This window comes from Thunnus thynnus, chromosome 16 (genome assembly GCF_963924715.1).
Source record: "Thunnus thynnus chromosome 16, fThuThy2.1, whole genome shotgun sequence".
NCBI lineage: Eukaryota > Metazoa > Chordata > Actinopteri > Scombriformes > Scombridae > Thunnus > Thunnus thynnus.
In genome coordinates, this window is record NC_089532.1 from 999,541 (window position 1) to 1,020,000 (window position 20,460).

The window sequence follows — 20,460 nt, forward strand, 5'->3', positions numbered from 1 at the left end:
TGGGGAAACAACAGACGTGACTTTTCTTTGTCTTGAGAAACTGCAGCATGTATTAACTGTTACACTGTCTGTACTGTCTTAACTTACTGCTAACCTTTTCATCTGCTCCGCTCGCATCCACCGCCGTTTTCCTGCCACTCGCTCTTTCCCGCTCGCTACTCAAACATATTATGCAATGTCATATTCCTTAACGGACTTACGCTACCAAGAGTTTCCCAGGTAACGACGCAGAGGTTGACTCACAGCGCTGCACAGAGGCTCCCAAACGTTGTTGATCTCTGAGTGAAGGGATTATTTGGCATTAAAAAATAGTTTTTTGGCCTGGTGGGGGTTCCCGTTGTTACAATTATAGGAGAAACACAGATTCAGTAAACGTTGAGTACAGTTACTCCCAGCAGGCTCCATCAGATTCGGCCACTTCAAAGTTGTTAGTCTTTCCCTCCCGCAACAGCAAATGGATTAATCCTAGAAAGCTGTTGATGTAGCACTTTTCTTTTTATGAAAGTAACACGGCGATTATTCGACCAATGAGAATTTGGTCAGACGAGAACATATCGACCAACTAATCGACCAGTCGACTAGCAGACTGCAGCTCTAATTTCATGTCTGTGTGTTTGGATTTGACTGAGTTCTGACTCTGAGAAGGAGGACGAGCTTCGATGCAAATTGCAGTTAAGAGTTTTTAAGTACCTTAATATCCTCTGTGATGTGTGTGTGTGTGTGTGTGTGTGTATGTGTGTGTGAAGTTTCTACATCATATTTGTTCACATTTAGTCAAATAGTCTCCATTAAAGTCGTGTGAATCAGCTGTTAGCAGCTCCTGTCTGCAGTGTAACGTGATGAACAGACGACTATCACTGAAACTGAAGAAAACTTAATCATGTGATGATTCTCAGGTTCTGCAGCTTCTTGTTTCTCTGGTTTCTAAGTGGATTTATGGAGGTTTATTGGTGATGAACATCAGAGGTAATGATATCGTCAGGAAGTGGAAGTCACACTGAATGATATCATGTGTTTCATGTCTGTGTGTTCACATTATGTGACTGAGTTATGACTCTGAGAAGGAGGACGGTTTTGACTGACAGACATCACTTTCTAAATATCTTTCCTTTTCCTGCGTCGCTCTCAGAGCGTTCCAGACGATAAAACTGTAAAATGTGAATTTTCTGCTCGACCGCTTCTCTCCTCCACCTCTGCTGTTTGCATCCCTCCTCCTCCTCGCTGCTCTGTCAGAGAAGATGAGTGGTCCACACTCAGCTCTTCTTCATGCGTGAGCGGTGGTGTGAGTTATGTGGCGTTACGTGCTGCTGCAGGATGCAGAGCTGCAGCTGAGCAGCAGGCGGGGTGATAATTACAGTGATGGTTATCGGGGTCAGCAGGCAGAGACGCTCGCTGGCTTCACTGTAACGTTCCTGCAGACTGACACACCTGACCTGCTCACACTTCCTGTTGTTGTGTCACAGCTGGACCAGTGATGTCGGAGCAGATGATGTTACTTTTCAACCAGAGGACATAAATCTGTCTTTTCCTGCTCCGCTCTAAATGTTACCTCAACCTCAGAAATCTCTGCCTTCTGATTGGCTGACAAATGTTACTCATGTGTGGGCTCCTCAAACACAAACCAGGTCAACAGTTTAAACACTGTTCTATATCCAACTGCAGGTAACCATAGCAACAGCACTGATGCTCATGTTACACTACAGTCAACTCAAAGACCCCTGGAACCTCCTCAAGGACCTTTACATCACTCTCAAGGACCCCTACATCATACTCAAGTAGCCCAAAAAAATCCTCAAGGATGTCTCAAACATTCTCAAGGACCTGTAGAAGCCCCTCAGGGACCTTTTGACATTTTTGAACACATCCTCAAGGAGCCAAAGAACATCCTCAAGGATGTCTAGAAAATTCTCAAGGACCTCCTCAAGGACCTCTACAACCTCCTTAAGGATGTCTATTCTCAGATACCCCTGGAACCTCCTCAAGGCCCACTAATAACTCCTTAAGGACTGCTGGAACCACTGACCACAACAGCCTCCTCAATGATGTCTACAACCTCCTCAAGGACCTCTACAAAATTCTCAAGGACCTTTACAACCTCTAGCACCCCTGGAACCTCCACAAGGATCTCTGGTAAGCCCTTAAGGACTGCTGGAACCACTGGCCACTACAGCCTCCTCAAGGACCCCAAGAACTTCCACAGAGATGTCTACAACATTCTCCAAAAGCCCTTTGGATTGTTGATTGGACAAAACAGGCAAATTGAAGACATTTCTTTGGGTTTTGGGAAGTTTTAATGGCATTTTTTCACATTTCTTAAACATTTTAGAAACTAAACAATGAATTAATTAAGTGAGAAAATTGATAGTAAAAATAACTGTTAGTTGCAGCTCTAGAGTGAAGATAGCAGGAGAAGCTGGTGACTGTATTTCACAGTCAGAGCGGCTGAAAGCTGAGAAAGAGCTTATTCATAGGTTATTTTCTCACACAACAGGTGTACAGGTGTGTTGTAGTACAGGTGTGTAGTATAAGTGTGTTGTAGTACAGGTGTGTAGAACAGGCATGTAGTACAGGTGTGTTGGCGTACAGGTGTGATGTAATACAGGTGTGATGTAATACAGGTGTGTAATACAGGTGTGTTGTAGTACAGGTGTGTTGTAGTACTGGTGTGTTGTAGTACAGGTGTGTAGTATAAGTGTGTTGTAGTACGGGTGTGTTGTAGTACAGGTGTGTAGTATAAGTGTGTTGTAGTACGGGTGTGTTGTACAGGTGTGATGTTGTACAGGTGTGTTGTAGTACAGGTGTGATGTAGTAGAGGTGTGTTGTAGTACAGATGTGTAGTACAGGTGTGATATAGTAAAGGTGTGATGTAGTAGAGGTGTGTTGTAGTACAGATGTGTAGTACAGGTGTGATATAGTAAAGGTGTGATGTAGTACAGGTGTGTTGTAGTACAGGTGTGTAGTACAGGTGTTATGTAGTACAGATGTGTTGTAGTAAAGGTGTGATGTAGTAGAGGTGTGTTGTAGTACAGATGTGTAGTACAGGTGTGATATAGTAAAGGTGTGATGTAGTACAGGTGTGTTGTAGTACAGGTGTGTAGTACAGGTGTTATGTAGTACAGATGTGTTGTAGTAAAGGTGTGATGTAGTAGAGGTGTGTTGTAGTACAGGTGTGTAGTACAGGTGTGATATAGTACAGGTGTGTTGTAGTACAGATGTGTAGTACAGGTGTGATATAGTAAAGGTGTGATGTAGTACAGGTGTGTTGTAGTACAGGTGTGTAGTACAGGTGTGATGTAGTGCAGGTGTGTTGTAGTACAGGTGTGTAGTACAGGTGTGTTGTAGTACAGGTGTGTAGTACATATGTGTAGTACAGGTGTGTTGTAGTACAGATGTGATGTAGTACAGATGTGTAGTACAGGTGTGATATAGTAAAGGTGTGATGTAGTACAGGTGTGTTGTAGTACAGGTGTGTAGTACAGGTGTGTAGTACAGGTGTGATGTAGTACAGGTGTGTTGTAGTACAGGTGTGCAGTACAGGTGTGTAGTACAGGTGTGTTGTAGTACAGGTGTGTAGTACAGGTGTGTTGTAGTACAGGTGTGTAGTACAGGTGTGTTGTAGTACAGGTGTGTAGTACAGGTGTGTAGTACTGGTGTGTTGTAGTACAGGTGTGTAGTACAGGTGTGTAGTACAGGTGTGTTGTAGTACAGGTGTGTAGTACAGGTGTGTAGTACAGGTGTGTTCATCACCGCTGAACTAGACTGATGTTTCTGTAATTTGGCATTTTCTGTTGAGAATCAGGAGAACAGGTGTGATGTAGTACAGGTGTGTAGTACATATGTGTAGTACAGGTGTGTAGTACAGGTGTGATGTAGTGCAGGTGTGATGTAGTACAGGTGTGTTGTAGTACAGGTGTGTAGTACATATGTGTAGTACAGGTGTGTTGTAGTACAGGTGTGTAGTACAGGTGTGATGTAGTGCAGGTGTGATGTAGTACAGGTGTGTTGTAGTACAGGTGTGTAGTACAGGTGTGTTGTAGTACAGGTGTGTAGTACAGGTGTGTAGTACATTTGTGTTGTAGTACAGGTGTGTAGTACAGGTGTGTAGTACAGGTGTGTAGTACAGGTGTGTTGTAGTACAGATGTGTAGTACAGGTGTGTAGTACAGGTGTGTTGTAGTACAGGTGTGTAGTACAGGTGTGTAGTACAGGTATATTGTAATACAGGTGTGTTGTAGTACAGGTGTGTAGTACAGGTGCGTAGTACGGGTGTGTAGTACAGGTGTGTAGTACAGGTGTGTTGTAGTACAGGTGTGTAGTACAGGTGTGTTGTAGTACAGGTGTGTAGTACAGGTGTGTAGTACAGGTGTGTTGTAGTACAGGTGTGTAGTACAGGTGTGTAGTACAGGTGTGTAGTACAGGTGTGTTGTAGTACAGGTGTGTAGTACAGGTGTGTAGTACAGGTGTGTAGTACAGGTGTGTTGTAGTACAGGTGTGTAGTACAGGTGTGTAGTACAGGTGTGTAGTACAGGTGTGTTGTAGTACAGGTGTGTAGTACAGGTGTGTAGTACAGGTGTGTTGTAGTGCAGGTGTGTAGTACAGGTGTGTAGTACAGGTGTGTAGTACAGGTGTGTTGTAGTGCAGGTGTGTAGTACAGGTGTGTAATACAGGTGTGTTGTAGTGCAGGTGTGTAGTACAGGTGTGTTGTAGTACAGGTGTGTAGTACAGGTGTGTAGTACAGGTATATTGTAGTACAGGTGTGTTCATCACCGCTGAACTCGACTGATGTTTCTGTAATTTGGCGTTTTCTGTTGAGAATCCAGGTTCTGGTTTCCATTCATCCCTCGGCCTCCTGCTGCCTCATTACGTATGCAGATGGAGCACCATGCTGTCAGCCAATCAGATGTCTGCAGCTATTTTTAGCCGTCCCACTGACTCGGCAGCTTCCTCTGAGAGATCCTTCGCTCTAGAAATACAGCGAGAGAGTTACATAACACAAAGAGACAGAGAGAGAGAGAGAGAGAGAGAGAGAGAGAGAGAGAGAGAGAGGTAAAAATCTTTACGGTGACATGAATAAAAGAGTGAAGTTGAATCTGACCTGAGAGCAGGAGGAGAGATTTGGGAGGAACTGGGACAGATAGTGGTTTTAATATTTAGTTTCATGCCTGTCTGTCTTCTCTCTGCAGCTCTGCTCTCTGACATAAATAAATGAAGATGAGAGGAAACACTTGTGATCCTGGATGACTTTAGATCTGAGAATTACATAAAAGTTTGAGGTTTTGTGGTTTTTTACAAGTTTTTGCTTTTGAGTCTTGAGATCAATCAGCTGACTGACTAATACCACCTTATAATGAAAAATAAGAGATAACGATCATTTCTCCCAAACAACACCTGGATCAGCTGCTCATGTTATATATTATATTATATTATATTAGTCATGGTAACGGAAACATCATGTGACCGCACCTGTACACACAGTCCAGTTTTCTTTATTATTGTCTAACAACAACTTATATTATTTATAAAATATACTGCATGTTATATATTGGTTGAAAAGATGTTTTAAGCATAGTTAAGGTGCTTCAGCCTCAAGACGTCGCTGCTGCTTTGTTGTCATTTGTTTATTTTTAATTATTTCTCCATTAATAAGATTTGGAGACTTATAGTAGCTTTGATGTCTGCTGTGTGGATGTTGATTGACAGCTGTGATTGACAGGTGGCTCACCTGCTGCTTCACTGACTGTTGTCGTAATATTAAGTTTAACGTGAGGTCTGAGGTAGCGTAGCGTGTTTCCTGAACATCAACATGAACTCCTCGTCTGGAAGATTCTGGCTCCAAACGGGAAAAGATGGCGCCGACCAGAAGCTGCACCTCGATACGTCCATCTTTATATACAGTCTGCGGTAGGGAACAACTTTACTGTCTTTGGTCCATGCGGGAGTTCATTAAAACATCACACACACACACACACTGATACACACACCACAAAACACTGACTGAAAAAAACGATTTTCGTCTCATTATGTTAGTTACACTGTTACACAGTCCAGTGTTTAGTGGCTTTTTTATTGATTATTCCAACTTATATTATCAATAAAATATATGATTCAGTCTGAAACTCAGTTTAAGTTAAGTTAGAACTGGGTTCTCCACACACAACTAACAAAACACACACACACACACACACACACACTGTATGAGACTGCAGAGAGCAGGATGACTCACTACATCACACACACACACACACACACACACACACACACACACACACACACACACATGCACACACTCAGCCTCAGGCCTGTACAGTAGAGCAGTGAGTCTCAGCAGGAGCTCGCCCTGATTTAACCACAGAGTGTGTGTGTGTGTGTGTGTGTGTGTGTGTGTGTGTGTGTGTGTGTGTGTGTGTGTGTATGTGTGTGTGTGTGTGTGTGTAGATTTAAACTGAATTAAAGGGATGAGTTTAGAGATTAGAGTGTTAAAGGAGAGGAAACAGATCCCTGATTGTCACCGCAGGAGGTCAGTGTGTTTGGAAACAGAAAGACGGAGAGATTAATAGACCGACTACATTCTGAAATATATGAAAATGAATTTAAAGCCTGTTTTTGTCTTTCTGACACAACCAGATCCCTGAAAATATATACACTATATATATATATATATATATACACTCTGCGAGCACTTTATTAGGAGCACCTGTGCAGTTTAAAGGCCCAAACGCACTGAAAGTGAAACTGACGCGTCTCATTTGATGCTCTAATGATGAACTGCAGGCATCAGAACCAACACGGATCCGTCCTGTAGATCTTGGATGTAATGACTGAATGAAAAGGAGAAATCATCTGTTGACTGTCTGATGGTTGTTTATTTGTGCTTTAGAACGTAACCGCTGTTATTTCTCTCATTCACTCTACTGCCGCTCGCTCTCCTCGCTCTCTCTCTCTCTGTTCTTCGGCAGTTTTGGTCGCTGGTTCCTCATTCGATGCAAAATGGAAACAAGGTCGGTGTCGCGGCCGGAAGTTAACTACGACTCCCAAGGTGCATTTCAGCAAGAAACAGCCAATCACCGAGCTTAAAATCCGGTCACATGTGCTGCTAACGGCCCCGCATTAACTCAGTTTCACTTTTAATTTCTGGCTCACTATGAGTGAACTCTGTAACCATGGCGACACGTTTTGTTCACAACTTCAACAGCAGTGTGTTTTGAATTCGTTTCGCTCTGATTCGCACCTCTGGCTGACTGACTGGATTCTTCTCCATGGTAACAGCAGCCGAGGCTCATGGGTATTGTAGTAATCTCAGCCATCTGTCAACATCACAGACAGAAACAAAATGTAAACAATGTAAACAGGTGTCAGAATATAAAAACCTGTAGGATGGTTACAGAATCCAGGAGAGACAAATCTGAACGAGGAGAAACCAGCCGCTCCTCACGGTCGATGACTGAAACCTAAAACCTGCGCTAACATGATCACTTCCTGTTTGATGCGAATACATGAGCTGCGTTAAATTTGCCTGTTTTGTGTCGTATACGAAGCCTTTAATGTAACCCATCACTGCATCGCGTGAAGATATTTACAATGTGTGAGTGCAGAGTCTCTCTAAACTACGGTGGCCCTGAAGTGCACATCACAACGACAAATAACAAAACACAACAACATTAACTTCTACCGACAAAGCTTGTTGCTGATTGGACGGACAGTGCGTCTGTCCAATCAGCAACAAGCTTTGTCGATAGAAGTTAATGTTGTTGTGTTTTGTGATTTGTTGTTGTGTTTTGTGATTTGTCGTTGTGATGTGCACTTCAGGGCCACCGTACTAAACTGTAAACTGACAAAATGAGAATTTCACTGTTTGTTTTTTTAAAATTGTTTCCTGTGATGTTAAATGTGTTTGCAGCTGTTTCTGTTCCTGTAGCAGAGTTATTAAAGCCCTTTAGTGCCGTTTATCTCTGATGTTAAACAGTCCAAACGCAGCAGGTGAGACTCAGAAACCCAGAGGACGTTTTTCCACTAAACATCCCACATGTTCCAGTTTGACCTCCGACGGTGGCGGAGTCTGTTTGTTTGTTTGTTTGTTTGTTTGTTTGCTGTGTGAATCTGCTGCAGGTCACATGAGTCTGAATCACAGCCCGTATATGAAGACGGACGTAGCGAGGTGTAATGTCACCTGTTGGTTTTATTGTTGGTTGGCGCCGTCTTTTCTGTTTGGAGCCAATCAGCAGCTTCGATCCTGAAGCGTCTTAAAGCTGCTCCAACTTCTGTCGACAAATACTAAATCAATCTTTGTTTCAAAGAGTCATTCTGGTCTCAGTCTCTTAATTCAGGCCCTCTAATGAGTAAGTAGAATAATTTATTTAAAATAAAACAAAAACTAAAAGAAATGAGAGGAAACTAATAAGCAAATAAATAAAAATAAATAAAGATTACAGGTTGACATAAGTCTGTCGACAGCAGCTTAAAGTCTGCAGGACACTTTGAAGGATTTAGAAAATTTAGTCATGGAAATATAAAATAATGACAATATACTGAAAGGAGCTGAAAAATAGAATCACATGGTTTAAAGTAAACTTATAAAACTCATTAAGTTGTCGTCTGGCTGCAGTGATGTACAGTCGTACTCTGTGACATCACTGATTATTACATCTATCAGATCAATCTAGTTTTTTGTGTGATTTGTCTTCATTTAAAGCTATAATATGTAATTATTCTGCATTAAAATGTCTAAAAACAACTAGACCTATGTTATATATGTTGTTGAGTTGTGTACTTACATTATCCCAAATGTTTCCAACAATTTTCAAACCCAGAGAAATCTGTAATTTAATCAAAGTAACGGACCGTTTCATTTGGTCGCCTGTCGATGGCGTCATACCTCCTCTACCAAAGAGTAAACACACATCAGATGCATACGGCGGCGCTGTGTTTGTCCGCTACAATGGCGTCTACCAAAGAGTAACTTACACACATACAAGATAATACATCGGCGTTGTGGTTGTTCCACACAAACTGTTATAAATGGACTTTTATTCAGTTTTAAGACACATTTTCATGATAAATTTAGGTGGTTTTTAACTATATCTTTTAGCCAGAAGAAGGATTTTAGTCATTGGACGTCTGGATCTTAAGTTATCAGAGAAATAAACTGGACAAACGTTAGCAGCAGCTCGGCTAACAGCCCCTCCAGGAAGTCCGGTGGTCACCAAACATCGTCAGAGAAATATTGATTTTTTAGGTGAAACAGCTTTAATTAGTATTTTAATGATTTTAATCTGCGTGTACGTTTGTTTCTGGAGAGGAGGAGACCTCTGCGGGTAAAAACATCCTGAACGATGAACACTGGAGTAATCCTATCCCGGTGAAGCTGGTTGTTTAACCACGTAGACAACAACTCCCATGATCCCTTGCTACTTCACACCGTCATCACACTCCGTCTGTTGTTATTGTTTTGATTGAGACGCCTAGCGGCTGAAACTACATATTGTGTGTTTAAGACACTGACGTTCATTTCTTCTAAATTCTTGAAAGAAGTAAATTTTGATCAGAAATAAGTTGAAATAAACCGACTTCACTCTTGATTCCAGTTCAAATTATTTATCAGTAAAATAATGGAAATTACATCCTGATCAACCAACATATAAATACATATAAAAACATCAGAGCTGTTCTAGGAGGCTAAAACATAAACAGTGTAAACAACTGAAGTTCAAATGTCATTAAGCTCAGTGACTCAGTTTGTTCTTCGGAGGCAGTGAAGGAGTTCAGTTTTTCATCTGTATTCAGCTCTCCATCCCTCCATCCTCCGATCCTGTTCTGGCTCAGGTATTTTCCATTTCCCATCCTAAAACCAGGTATTAGTCTAATCCCCCTCGCTCTCGTTCTAATAAGTGATGAATCCGGCTCGAACCCGGCAGACCGGCTGATCCCTGCGGTACAAGGTGCAGCATACAAAACACAAAAAACCACACAACACCTCCTAAAGTCAGGAATTACACCCCCCCCCCCCCTCAGGGTCTCTATAATCACCCCGAAACCAAGAATTAGATCAATCCAATCCCCTCGGATAAACGGCTGCAGGTGAGAGTTTGTGGAGGTTAAAAGCACAATAATTTAACTCTTTAAGTTCTAAGCAGTTATTGTTTTCTATTCATTTCATATGATATGGAATCATTCAGGAGTTTTTATGCTGCAAGCTGCTGAAACAGTATAAATAACTTATATATTTCTGTCCTCCTCAGTCTGATCTATGTAGTAACGTGTTGGTTGTGTCTCGTAGACTCTGCAGCTCCTCTCGGCTTTACGGAGCTTTATAGTGAGTTTCAGCTCATTGTTTATCTGTCCGACTGCAACTTTACTGCTCTGGTTCACTCTCAGCGTCTCATAGCTGCTGTACACTACCTGCTCACAGTTAGCTGTAGACTAGCTGGTGAACATAGTGGAGCATTTAGCAGCTAAAGAGCCAGATATTTCCCTCAGGAGCTGGTAGAGAGCAGAAACAGCTAAAAGAGAAACACGACTCCACATGAATGATGATGTTGCTCCGTAACTGCTGGATGTGGAAACAAGCAACTGTTATGTTGATATTTCTGGTTTGTTCAGTCTTATTATCAGCTCGTCAGTTGTTATTAATCTGTATGATAGAAGATTGATTGATTGATTGATCACAGTCATCCTTTAACCAAACTGATCAGAAAACATATGAGCTGATTATTATCTTCATTCATATTTTAAGATGCTACAGATTACATCCAGCTCCAAAAACAAAAAACAGCCTGACAATCCGACAGGTACAATGAAAGTACAGAGAGTCGTTGCTATGGAGACACCATCTCGTCTAGTCATACTGGTGTAAACTGGCAGACCGGTGCGTTGCAAGAAGTTGCAGGTTTCAACTGGTCCAGTCATGAATCTTTGGTGTGACCTGGTTTTAAGACGCTGATCAGACAGATTCAGCAGATCCAGATCCAGATCCAGATCCAGATCAGCTCAGCGTAGAACTCCAGTTCTCAGAGAATCAACATACGGCTGCTTGTCGATGAATCACTGACCGGTTCAGGTCTCAGATACATATCAGATCTCCTGACCCGGTACGAACCCTGCAGACCTCTCAGGTTCTGGATCACTGATTGTTCTCAGAGTCAACACGTTTAAATCCAAACTACAGACGGTGTAATGATCTGATACTGATACAACCTGCTTCTACAGATTGATTGTTTTTTTATCTTGTCAAATTTATGTGTTTATATATTTTTATTGTTTCTAATCTGTTTGCTTTTGTTTCTTTTTATTGTTGTTATCATTTGTGCGTCTTTGCGGCTGGTATGACGTGTGCTATAGATAAATAATATACAATAACTACATAATATAAAGTGCTGAATAAACAGATATATATTCATGATTACTGATGAACTGATGTAAATGTAATAAATAAAAGTCCAGGTTTGTTTCCGGCTGTTAAACACAGAGAGAAATAAACAGGAACAGAATTTAATCCAAATGCTGCTATTGCTCGTCTTTAATCTGACCTCATGTGACCTCACGCTGTAATAAATCACCATCTGACCTCTGACCTCCAGCTGGACTCAGGTTGATGATACTGATACTGTAGAGAGCCCTGATGCCATCCCATAATGCACTGGGAGCAGAAAAATAACAAAAGACTGGTTAATCCCAAAACTCATCAGCCTTTTTCTGAAAAAAAAAAACACATGATGACAGGAACAGTCCAACAAGGAATCCCACTGATGCTGATGTAATTAATTAAACAGAATTTTGAGGTGATTAATTGATAAATTTCAGAAATATCATATATTAAGTTTTTAATATATTAATGGGTTATATGCATGTTTTCAGGCTTTTTAAAATTCCCTAATTTATACCTTAAAGAGGATATTCAGCACATTTCCAGCTCTATATTTATATTCTGGGGCTCTACTGGAATAAAAACTCTTTATTTATCTTCTACTGGTCCTTTATGCAGCCCCTCAGTTCAGCCTCTGTCTGAAACAGGCTCCTGTCTCTTTAAGGCCCGCCTCCTGATGAGCCCACTCTGCTCTGATTGGTCAGCTTTCAGGAAGCTTCCTCCGGCTCCGGAGGCTACGTAAACAAACTATAGTAGCAGGATTTCACTTCTTTTTCTCCTTCTTTACTCCAAATGTCAACTTCTCAAATCCATCCGTACATGTTGGAGCTTTGACTGTGTTCAACATCCAACATCAGAACAGGATATAAATAACAGAAAACCACTAAAAGCAGAATATGTTCCCTTTAAAAGAACCTTAATATGTCAATGAAGTAAAAAGACTTCCGTGCAGGTTGGTCTCCTGGATCCTGGATCAGGCGCTTCATGATGGTTAAACCTAAATGAATTCTGGGTCAAGTGAGGATTTAGGAACATTCAAATACGGGAAGATATACAAACACCGGTCTGACCTAAACTCTGCATGACACTCAGAAGGAATCAATACAACTGTCTCTCTGCTCTCATGTACCTGCAGCCTTTAGTCTCCACGCTGATACCTGAACTCATCTCCCAGTACAGAGTGCTGGTCTGATACTGGTTCTGTCTGTTGTTACAACTCTGCACTCACACGGTTTTTGCACTCAGGGAGGCAAGAGCCACCAAAAGTATGAACAGTAAGTGTTTCTGCAGAGCCTGCTCCCAGTTTCACCAAACTCAGCCCATTTTACTTGATTCTACTGTATTTATGTATTTAAACGACGTTGTTCATTGATGCGGCGTCTCGTTTGTCATCTGTCCTGTTTATTGTTGTTTTCAGCGCTGTGCGTTAAAACCAAAGATCATTTTCCAGTGTGGAACTAAAGTTCCTTCCTTCCTAATTAAACGTGTGTATAATGTTTAGTTAATTTACTTTTCTTTACTCCAGTTGCTAAAAGATCTTCATGAATAAAATAACACCAGCCCATTCTCTTTTATTGAGCTTTTATGTAATAAAATATGTTTCATCCAACGATTTCCCATCAAAAGAGCAGATAACGAAAGAAAATGTTGCCTGAACATGAAGAAGATAAAAATCTGACCTGAACATCACCTGAACATGGCCTCAGGTTGGGAGGAGAGACAGAGAGGAGGAAACAAAAAAAGAAACAAAGAAGAAGAGAAGGAAAAGAGAGCAAAGTGGAGGAGAGAGGAGAAGATGAAGAGGAGGAGGAGGAGGAAGAGGAAGAGGAGGAGGTGTTGTGGATGATCTGGTTGTCCTACTTTTTCTCTCCTTTCTATTTTGAGATTTTGTGTTTTTTTTTTTCTGTCCGTCCTCCGATGACTCTGCTTTCGTTTCATGCTGATGTCATCAAACCCCAAAACAACGATGGACTGATTTTCTCCCAGCATGCACTTCAATCAGAGTCTGTCTGAAGAGGCAGCAGCATGTGGCCGAACACCAGCGACAGAGTTAAGTTATTTTGGTTTCCATGAAATCAAACCCTGTTTTTTTTTTTCTGCAAAAGCAATTAAATATATTTACAGTCTGTAATTACGTCTCCATGTGGTCGTTTTTAGTGTGACTGGTGGACTCTGCTGTTTACTATCCTACAGTCACATCACAGTAGCTAATGCTAACATAACATCCTCCTACTGCTGCTGCTTCACGTTAAAATGATTCACCAGGAGATGCAGGACCAGGACCAGGACCAAGAGCATCACCAAAGACAGATCCCATCATGGTCACAGCCTCCTCACAGTAAATGGTTAATGAGCTGCATTTAGTCTTCCAACCACTCAAAGCGTTTTTACACCAACAAGGTTCCAACCTGCTCATCAGGAGGAGAATCTAATCATTAAAACATTCACGCATCAGGAGCAATTTAGCGTTCAGTATCTTGGTCAAGGGCACTCTGACATGCTGACTGGAGGAACCGGGGATTGAACCACCGATCGACCCGCTCTGCCTCCTGAGTCACCGCCTGCCCCCCCAGTGCTCCCATCAGGGAAACGCTACTGGATCCTGAGGTCAAACGCTGAAAAGTTTCTCCCCAGGCAGTCTGAGTGCTGAATGAGGATAAACAGACGTCTCTTTAATGACCACCTTGATCTGTGTCCACTTTAAAAAACTTTAAAAATACTTAATAACACCTCAAGCTTCACTACTTTAAGGTCATACTTTAAAGTTTCTTGTTTTTTGTATCCTTTTGTGCAATTTTGCTTTTTTTTATCACCCTGTATTGTGGCTCGAGTTATAGATATTACTTATTACTATAATTATTGATATTACTTGTGGAATTTATTTAATATGTATTGAACTAAAGGCGTCAACAAAACAAACCAGTGTCTTCAGTGTTTTCATATCTTCCGTCCCTCCACATGTTCACAGTAGAGGTGTGTTTCCCTCCCTCTCAAATGTTTTCATACATATCTAGTAGCGCTGCAACTAGCGATTATTTTATTGATCAATCAATTAATTGTTCTGTCTATAAAATGATAGTGAAAGATAAGATAGTGAAAAGTGCCCGTTATAATTTCTTAGAGTCCACGTTGACGTCTGCATATGTCTTGTTTGGTCTTGTTGGATATTCAGTTTACTGTCATCATCATCAAATCTTCACATCTGAGAATCTGAAACCAGCAAATGTTGTTTCTGCTGAAAAATGACTAAAATGATTGTTTGAGTATCAAAATAGTTGCTGATAAAATTTTGAGTTAATTTCACATTTTCCAAATGGTTTCCCATCGTTTGAGCTTTGACTGCCGCTCTTTCAATGATCTCGTTGTGTTTCTTCTTCTGCAACAGTTTAACGGCATCGACTGGAGAATTAGCACCACCTGCTGTTTATCTCTTAATATTAACACAACAGCAGTGGATGGAAACACACAACACACCCACATACCTGCAGTTCAGTGAGTCATCAGGTCTCATTCAGGCCTCTGGAGACATTATTTTTTCACATATTGTAGAAATTATCATTGAATGATCAAGTGAGTGATCAATAATTAGCAGGCTGGGAGCTGCAGGTTACAGATGAGCTGGAGAGAAAGAACAGCTCACTAAAGTCAGGAAACCGGAGTTTCCTGTATTCAATTAGATATTTAAGCCTCATGTGGGGGGGGTTTCTCAGTGTTTGTACTGTGCTCAGATACTCCCACGAGTGCGTGTACTGTATTCACAGATGCAGGCGGGTCAGGCAAAAATAGAGGCGAAGTGTAAAAATAAAAAACGAGTGGTGCAACATGCAGGATGCCTCGCAGCTGCTGACACAGAAACTCTGAGTAACTCTGCTCACAAACAAAAGATAATACCTGCAGCTGGCCGACGACTAATAGTAACTGTTTGTTACTATTTTGTTGAGTTTGTATTTGTATTCACCGTTTCACCCCATCGCGTCGTACCGTCGATACGCCGACGACTCCCTGTTGTACGTCTCGTTTAGCGCCGGATTCTCTGCACTGCTGCCATTAAGGACGGGACGGCTTCCAACTTTCTGAGACTGAACACAGATAAGACTGAGTTCTGGTTGTTGGTCCTGATCATATTTCTGACAGTGCCCCCCCCCCCCCCACCCCACAACTAACAACTAACACCACACACTCAGCTAGAAACTTAGGAGTTGTTTTTGCACATTTACAAATCAGAAATATTGCCAAAGTCAAACCAACGTTCCCCAAAAACATAGTTGAACTACTTCTCTACACCGTCATTTCACCCCGTCTAGACCACTGCAGGTCATTATTTACTCATCTAAACGATGCAACAGTTCAGTCCATCTACAGTCGGTGCAGCAGCGAGACTTCTGACAAACACTCGACGTGGAGAACTCGTCTCTCCAGTCCCGGCCGGACTACACTGGCTTCCTGTTCGTTTAAGATTTAAGATTCTATTGATTACTTTTAAATCCCTACATGGCCCGGCTCCGCTTTACATTTCAAAACTCTTAATCCTTTATTCTGCACGGACAGAGCCCTCAGATCAGAGAATCAGATGCTGGTAAAAGTCCAGACTAAAAACAAAAGGGATCATTTAGTGTTTCAGCAGCAGATCAGCTGAGTCAGCACCTCAGTCTGAAAAACACACCTGAACAAACTGACATTTGTATAAAATATTATGTCTGTTCAAATGTTTTAATGTTGTTTTTATATTCTGTTTTATCTCTTTATGTTTGTCCACATCTTGAAATCTTTATTGTATTTTCTGTGGATGATGTTCTTTTATCTTTGCACGTATAGTTTATGGTTTTGTATTTTCTGAAGTACCTTGTAACTACTTTAGAAAGTATAGGAATAAAGTTTATTATTATTATTATTATAACACCAGCCGGCAGCCTCTAACGCTGATCTGAATCCACATCAGATCCGGGTTAGTGGTCCAGGCTGCAGCCCGTCTGCTCCACCTAACACTGCACAAGCCCCTGTCAATTAAAAATTAATTTTCCACTGACCTTTTTCCTCTGCTGCTCATTTATAATTTCTCAACTTTAATTAGCTGAACTCTGTTTCAGACAGACTGTGCTCACCAGAGTTTGGCCTCAGATCTGACCTTAAATTCCAGGTGGTTTTAGTCTGAGACTCTCTGAAAGCTCACAGATCAGCAGCACAAACTCTGCTGGAAGAACTGTTTTATTTAGAGATGCACCAATCTGACTTTAACTCTCCCGATACCTGAAAGCAGTGAACTTTTATCCCGTAATTTAAAATCTGTAAAACTCTGTGTAACTCTCAGCTGTCTGAAGTGTTTCTCATTAAAAAAGTTGTTTTGTGAGCTGCTCTCCTTTATTAAACATGTAATAAAAACACTTTGTGGCAACACCTGCAGACAATAAGATCAGTATCGGCACCGATAACAATCCAGAATATTTGCTTTTGTGTATTTTAATCCTGCAGTTTATGCAATAAATATGTTTTCTGTGAAGCAGCTGATTTAAACCTCAAAAACTTCTGTTTCTAGAAGTTATTATTATAAACTATTTAATCAGATTTTTGTCCAAACTGCGAACAAGATGTTACCTTCAGATATATATGCATGTATATAAACATTAACATGGATACACAAGTACAGCATACATACATACATACATGTATACAGTGTTGGAAATATTGCATTTATGCAGGTAATCATGTTTTATATTTGCTATTATACATATATTTATACTCACCTACATCTATAGATATATACACATATACACCAGTCAAAAATACAGCAGTTTCACTTGTTTTACTCTTATTTTATTACAACTAAACTGACACAAATGTTGTGTTTTGTTTCCAGATAACTTGGAAAACATACACGTACATCTGTGAATTTACTGTTTTTAGAAAACACAATTATGAATAAATGTTATGAAAAATGGCGCTTTAGTTTCTTGATAAATATCTTTGCTTCTCATGTGACCAAAGTAACAAACTGACCTGGTGTCATTTTTACTGCAGTTATTAAACTTTACTTCCTGTTTTTATTCTTTCGTGACAAACTTTGAGTCTGTGAAATATCAGGAACGCTGTAAAAAAAAAAAAAAAGCTGTAACACCCAAGAGGACGCTGTTCTTTACTGCGGTTTACAGGGACTCAAACACCACGCAGCCTCCTCGCCGTGCGGTTCCCATGACGACAGGTAGAGAACATCCTGCAGGCTGTAACGTCTGTTTGAGGCCTAACGGCTCCCTAACAGCCCGCTCAGATGCGGTTTTTTTCAGCTCGCAGTAAAACAAAAAGCCAGCTGCTCCTCTGAGTTCAGTCAAACAATAAAAACTCAGGTTTTTATTTTTATATCAGTGTTTCCCTCCACGCGGCGGTGAGGCGTGGAGGCGGATCAGAGCTGCTGCTGCTGCTGCTGCAGGTTTAAAGTTTGTTTTGTTGAAGGATGAACAAAAGTAAAAGTCGACAGAATTTACACAGTGAAGAGACAAACTTTGATGTGATGAAATATGAAAAGAAAAACAAGTTTAAACAGTTTAAAGACGCCTTTAAAGGTGTTAAACTGTTAAACTGAGACGAGTGTTGAAGTTTATGATAAATATTACAGAAACTGAAAGCTTGTTCCAGGTCCCAGTGGTTCCTGGTGCTGCTGGAATATACTGGCCGGTCAAACCTTCACTTCAATGAGATGCAAATGAGTCATAAATGACAATAAAACAGATGTTTTCCAACATAAACAGTCATGTTCCAACACTGATACTGGCATCAGATATCAGTCTGATAGATAGATCAGGTATCAGTGACAACAGGCCGATCAGGTATCAGATATCTGAGAAGCACCCTGAATGACACACAGAGGACCAGTAAGAACAGATACGTTTTGATGGTTCACTGGGATGTGTCCCAGTATGCCTGATGGTGACATACTGGTTGTAACCTGCTGTTGGATAAATCCGGATAAATGACTCGTTTCACTATCAGATTTGATCCATTCGGTCCGATAACATTTGGAAAGTCTAGAAGAGGATTAACGGCCGGCGCGGGAATGTCGCCCCGACATGAGATTTAAAAACTCCACGTAGTAAACCAGTATCATGTGAACCAGTTTCGCTTGAACGTAACTGACGTTCATTTATATGTAAAAGTTCCACACAGCAGGTTTAATAAATAACATTTCAGTTAATTTACATCTATAAGTTAGAGAAGCAACGTTTAAGTCAAGCACACATAGAAGAATGATCCCAGTCTGATCCCAGTCTGATCGAAGTCTGATCCCAGTCTGATCCCAGTCTGATCCCAGTCTGATCCCAGTCTCTTCAACACTGGTATCGGGACTGAAAAATCTCTACTTAAAAAAGAAAATAATGCTGGATTTTATTTGTTTATACGACTAAATGGTTTCGGAGGAAACATTCCTGCATAGTTCTGGTTTGTGTGACCTTTGACCTTTGACCTGTGACCTTTTCAATATTTATCCAAAACTCAGCTGATGTGAACTGCTGTTAAACATCAGGCTTTATTTCCCACCGACACTTTAACTGTTGACATAAAGTAAAAACATAATCTGATGAACGTGTCGATGATAAACAGTTGAACCTTTGTGACATCATCACGGATCTGAATCTAAAACATCTGCCGCTGTGGCTTCAGTTTCATTCAGTATTCAAACATTTTTATTTCATATTCTCACTTTCCTCACAAATACTGTTTATGTATTAGAGCTGCAACAATTAGTCAATTAACTGATCGACAGAAAATCAATTAGCAACTATTTTGATACTCAAATCATCATTTTTCAAGCAAAAATGAAAAATATTCTCTCGTTCCAGCTTCTCAAATGTTGAGAATTTGCTGCTTTTCTTTGTCAAAAGTGACAAAAAATTAAAAATCTTAAAGACGTCACTGTGGACATTTTTTCATTATTTGATTGATAATCAGCAGATTAATTGACGATGAAAAATATAATTGGTTGTCGTCCTAATATGTATTTCTACAGTACGTATGTCTCCCAGCATGCACTGCTGCAGCTGATTAATTTCACGTGTGTTGCATCGTTGTTGTTGTTATTTAGTCTCCAGTTTCCACACATTGATTAATTATTGATCGAGTTATTTTGCAGTTATACACAGACTGATGTTGTGTTCAAGGTCACACAGATTTAATTGTAAAGTTCATTTACCTTTAGTTAGTAAACTTATTCCACTATGAAATGATTTGTTTGTTTCAATATTAAAATCATGTTTTCTTGCTCCAGCAGTTCATGTTTTTCCTTTTTAGCGTTGGTTCTTTTTTTGTTTTGTTGTTTATTTTATCACAACAAAACAAAATTAAATAAATAATAATTAAATAACGGATGAATTAATAATAACACATAACTTCTGCAGGTTCGGGTTACCATGGAAACAACAGCTCAGCTAACACGAGGAGACGGTCTGATGTTGTTGTTGTTGTTGTTGTTGTTGTCCGCAGCGCCCCCGACGGTGCGGATCGTGCACTCCGGTCAGGCCTGTAACGTGGAGGAGGAGCGCCACAGCGAGAGAGTCTACACCATCAGAGAGGGAGAGACTCTGGAGCTGCAGTGTCTGGTGACCGGACATCCTCGACCACAGGTAACTACATACTGGGATTACTGGTGACACACTGGGTTTACTGGGGCTGGGCGGTATAGAGAATGAGGTGAATTAACGACCACATTCAGTCAGTAAACAATAAATGATTTAATGTGTTGAAGCTGCAGCAGATTAAAGGCACACACACACACACACACACGCACACACACGCACGCAGGCACACACACACACACACACACACACACACACGCATGCAGGCACACACACACACACACACGCACGCAGGCACACACACACACACACACACACACACACACGCACGCAGGCACACACACACACACACACACACACACACACGCATGCAGGCACACACACACACACACACACGCACGCAGGCACACACACACACACACACACACACTCTTCACCCCTGTTGACTCTGCAGAGCACACACAGCTCAGAAAAATACCTCCCATCATCCCCGGCGGCGTGCTGTAAGTGCCAGAGCTCCCGCCGTGCTGAGCTGCTCCGA

The 20,460-nt window shown here is 41.0% G+C and overlaps 1 protein-coding gene across 1 annotated transcript in view; it reads left to right on the top strand.

Annotated features, from left to right (window-relative positions):
- Positions 1-20,460, top strand: part of mdga2a (MAM domain containing glycosylphosphatidylinositol anchor 2a) — a 132,439-nt gene that overhangs the window by 15,257 nt on the left and 96,722 nt on the right. The window contains exon 2 of the mRNA XM_067614269.1: positions 19,828-19,967. Within this exon, the coding sequence (XP_067470370.1) occupies positions 19,828-19,967 (140 nt within the window). The remainder of the gene's footprint in view (positions 1-19,827; positions 19,968-20,460) is intronic.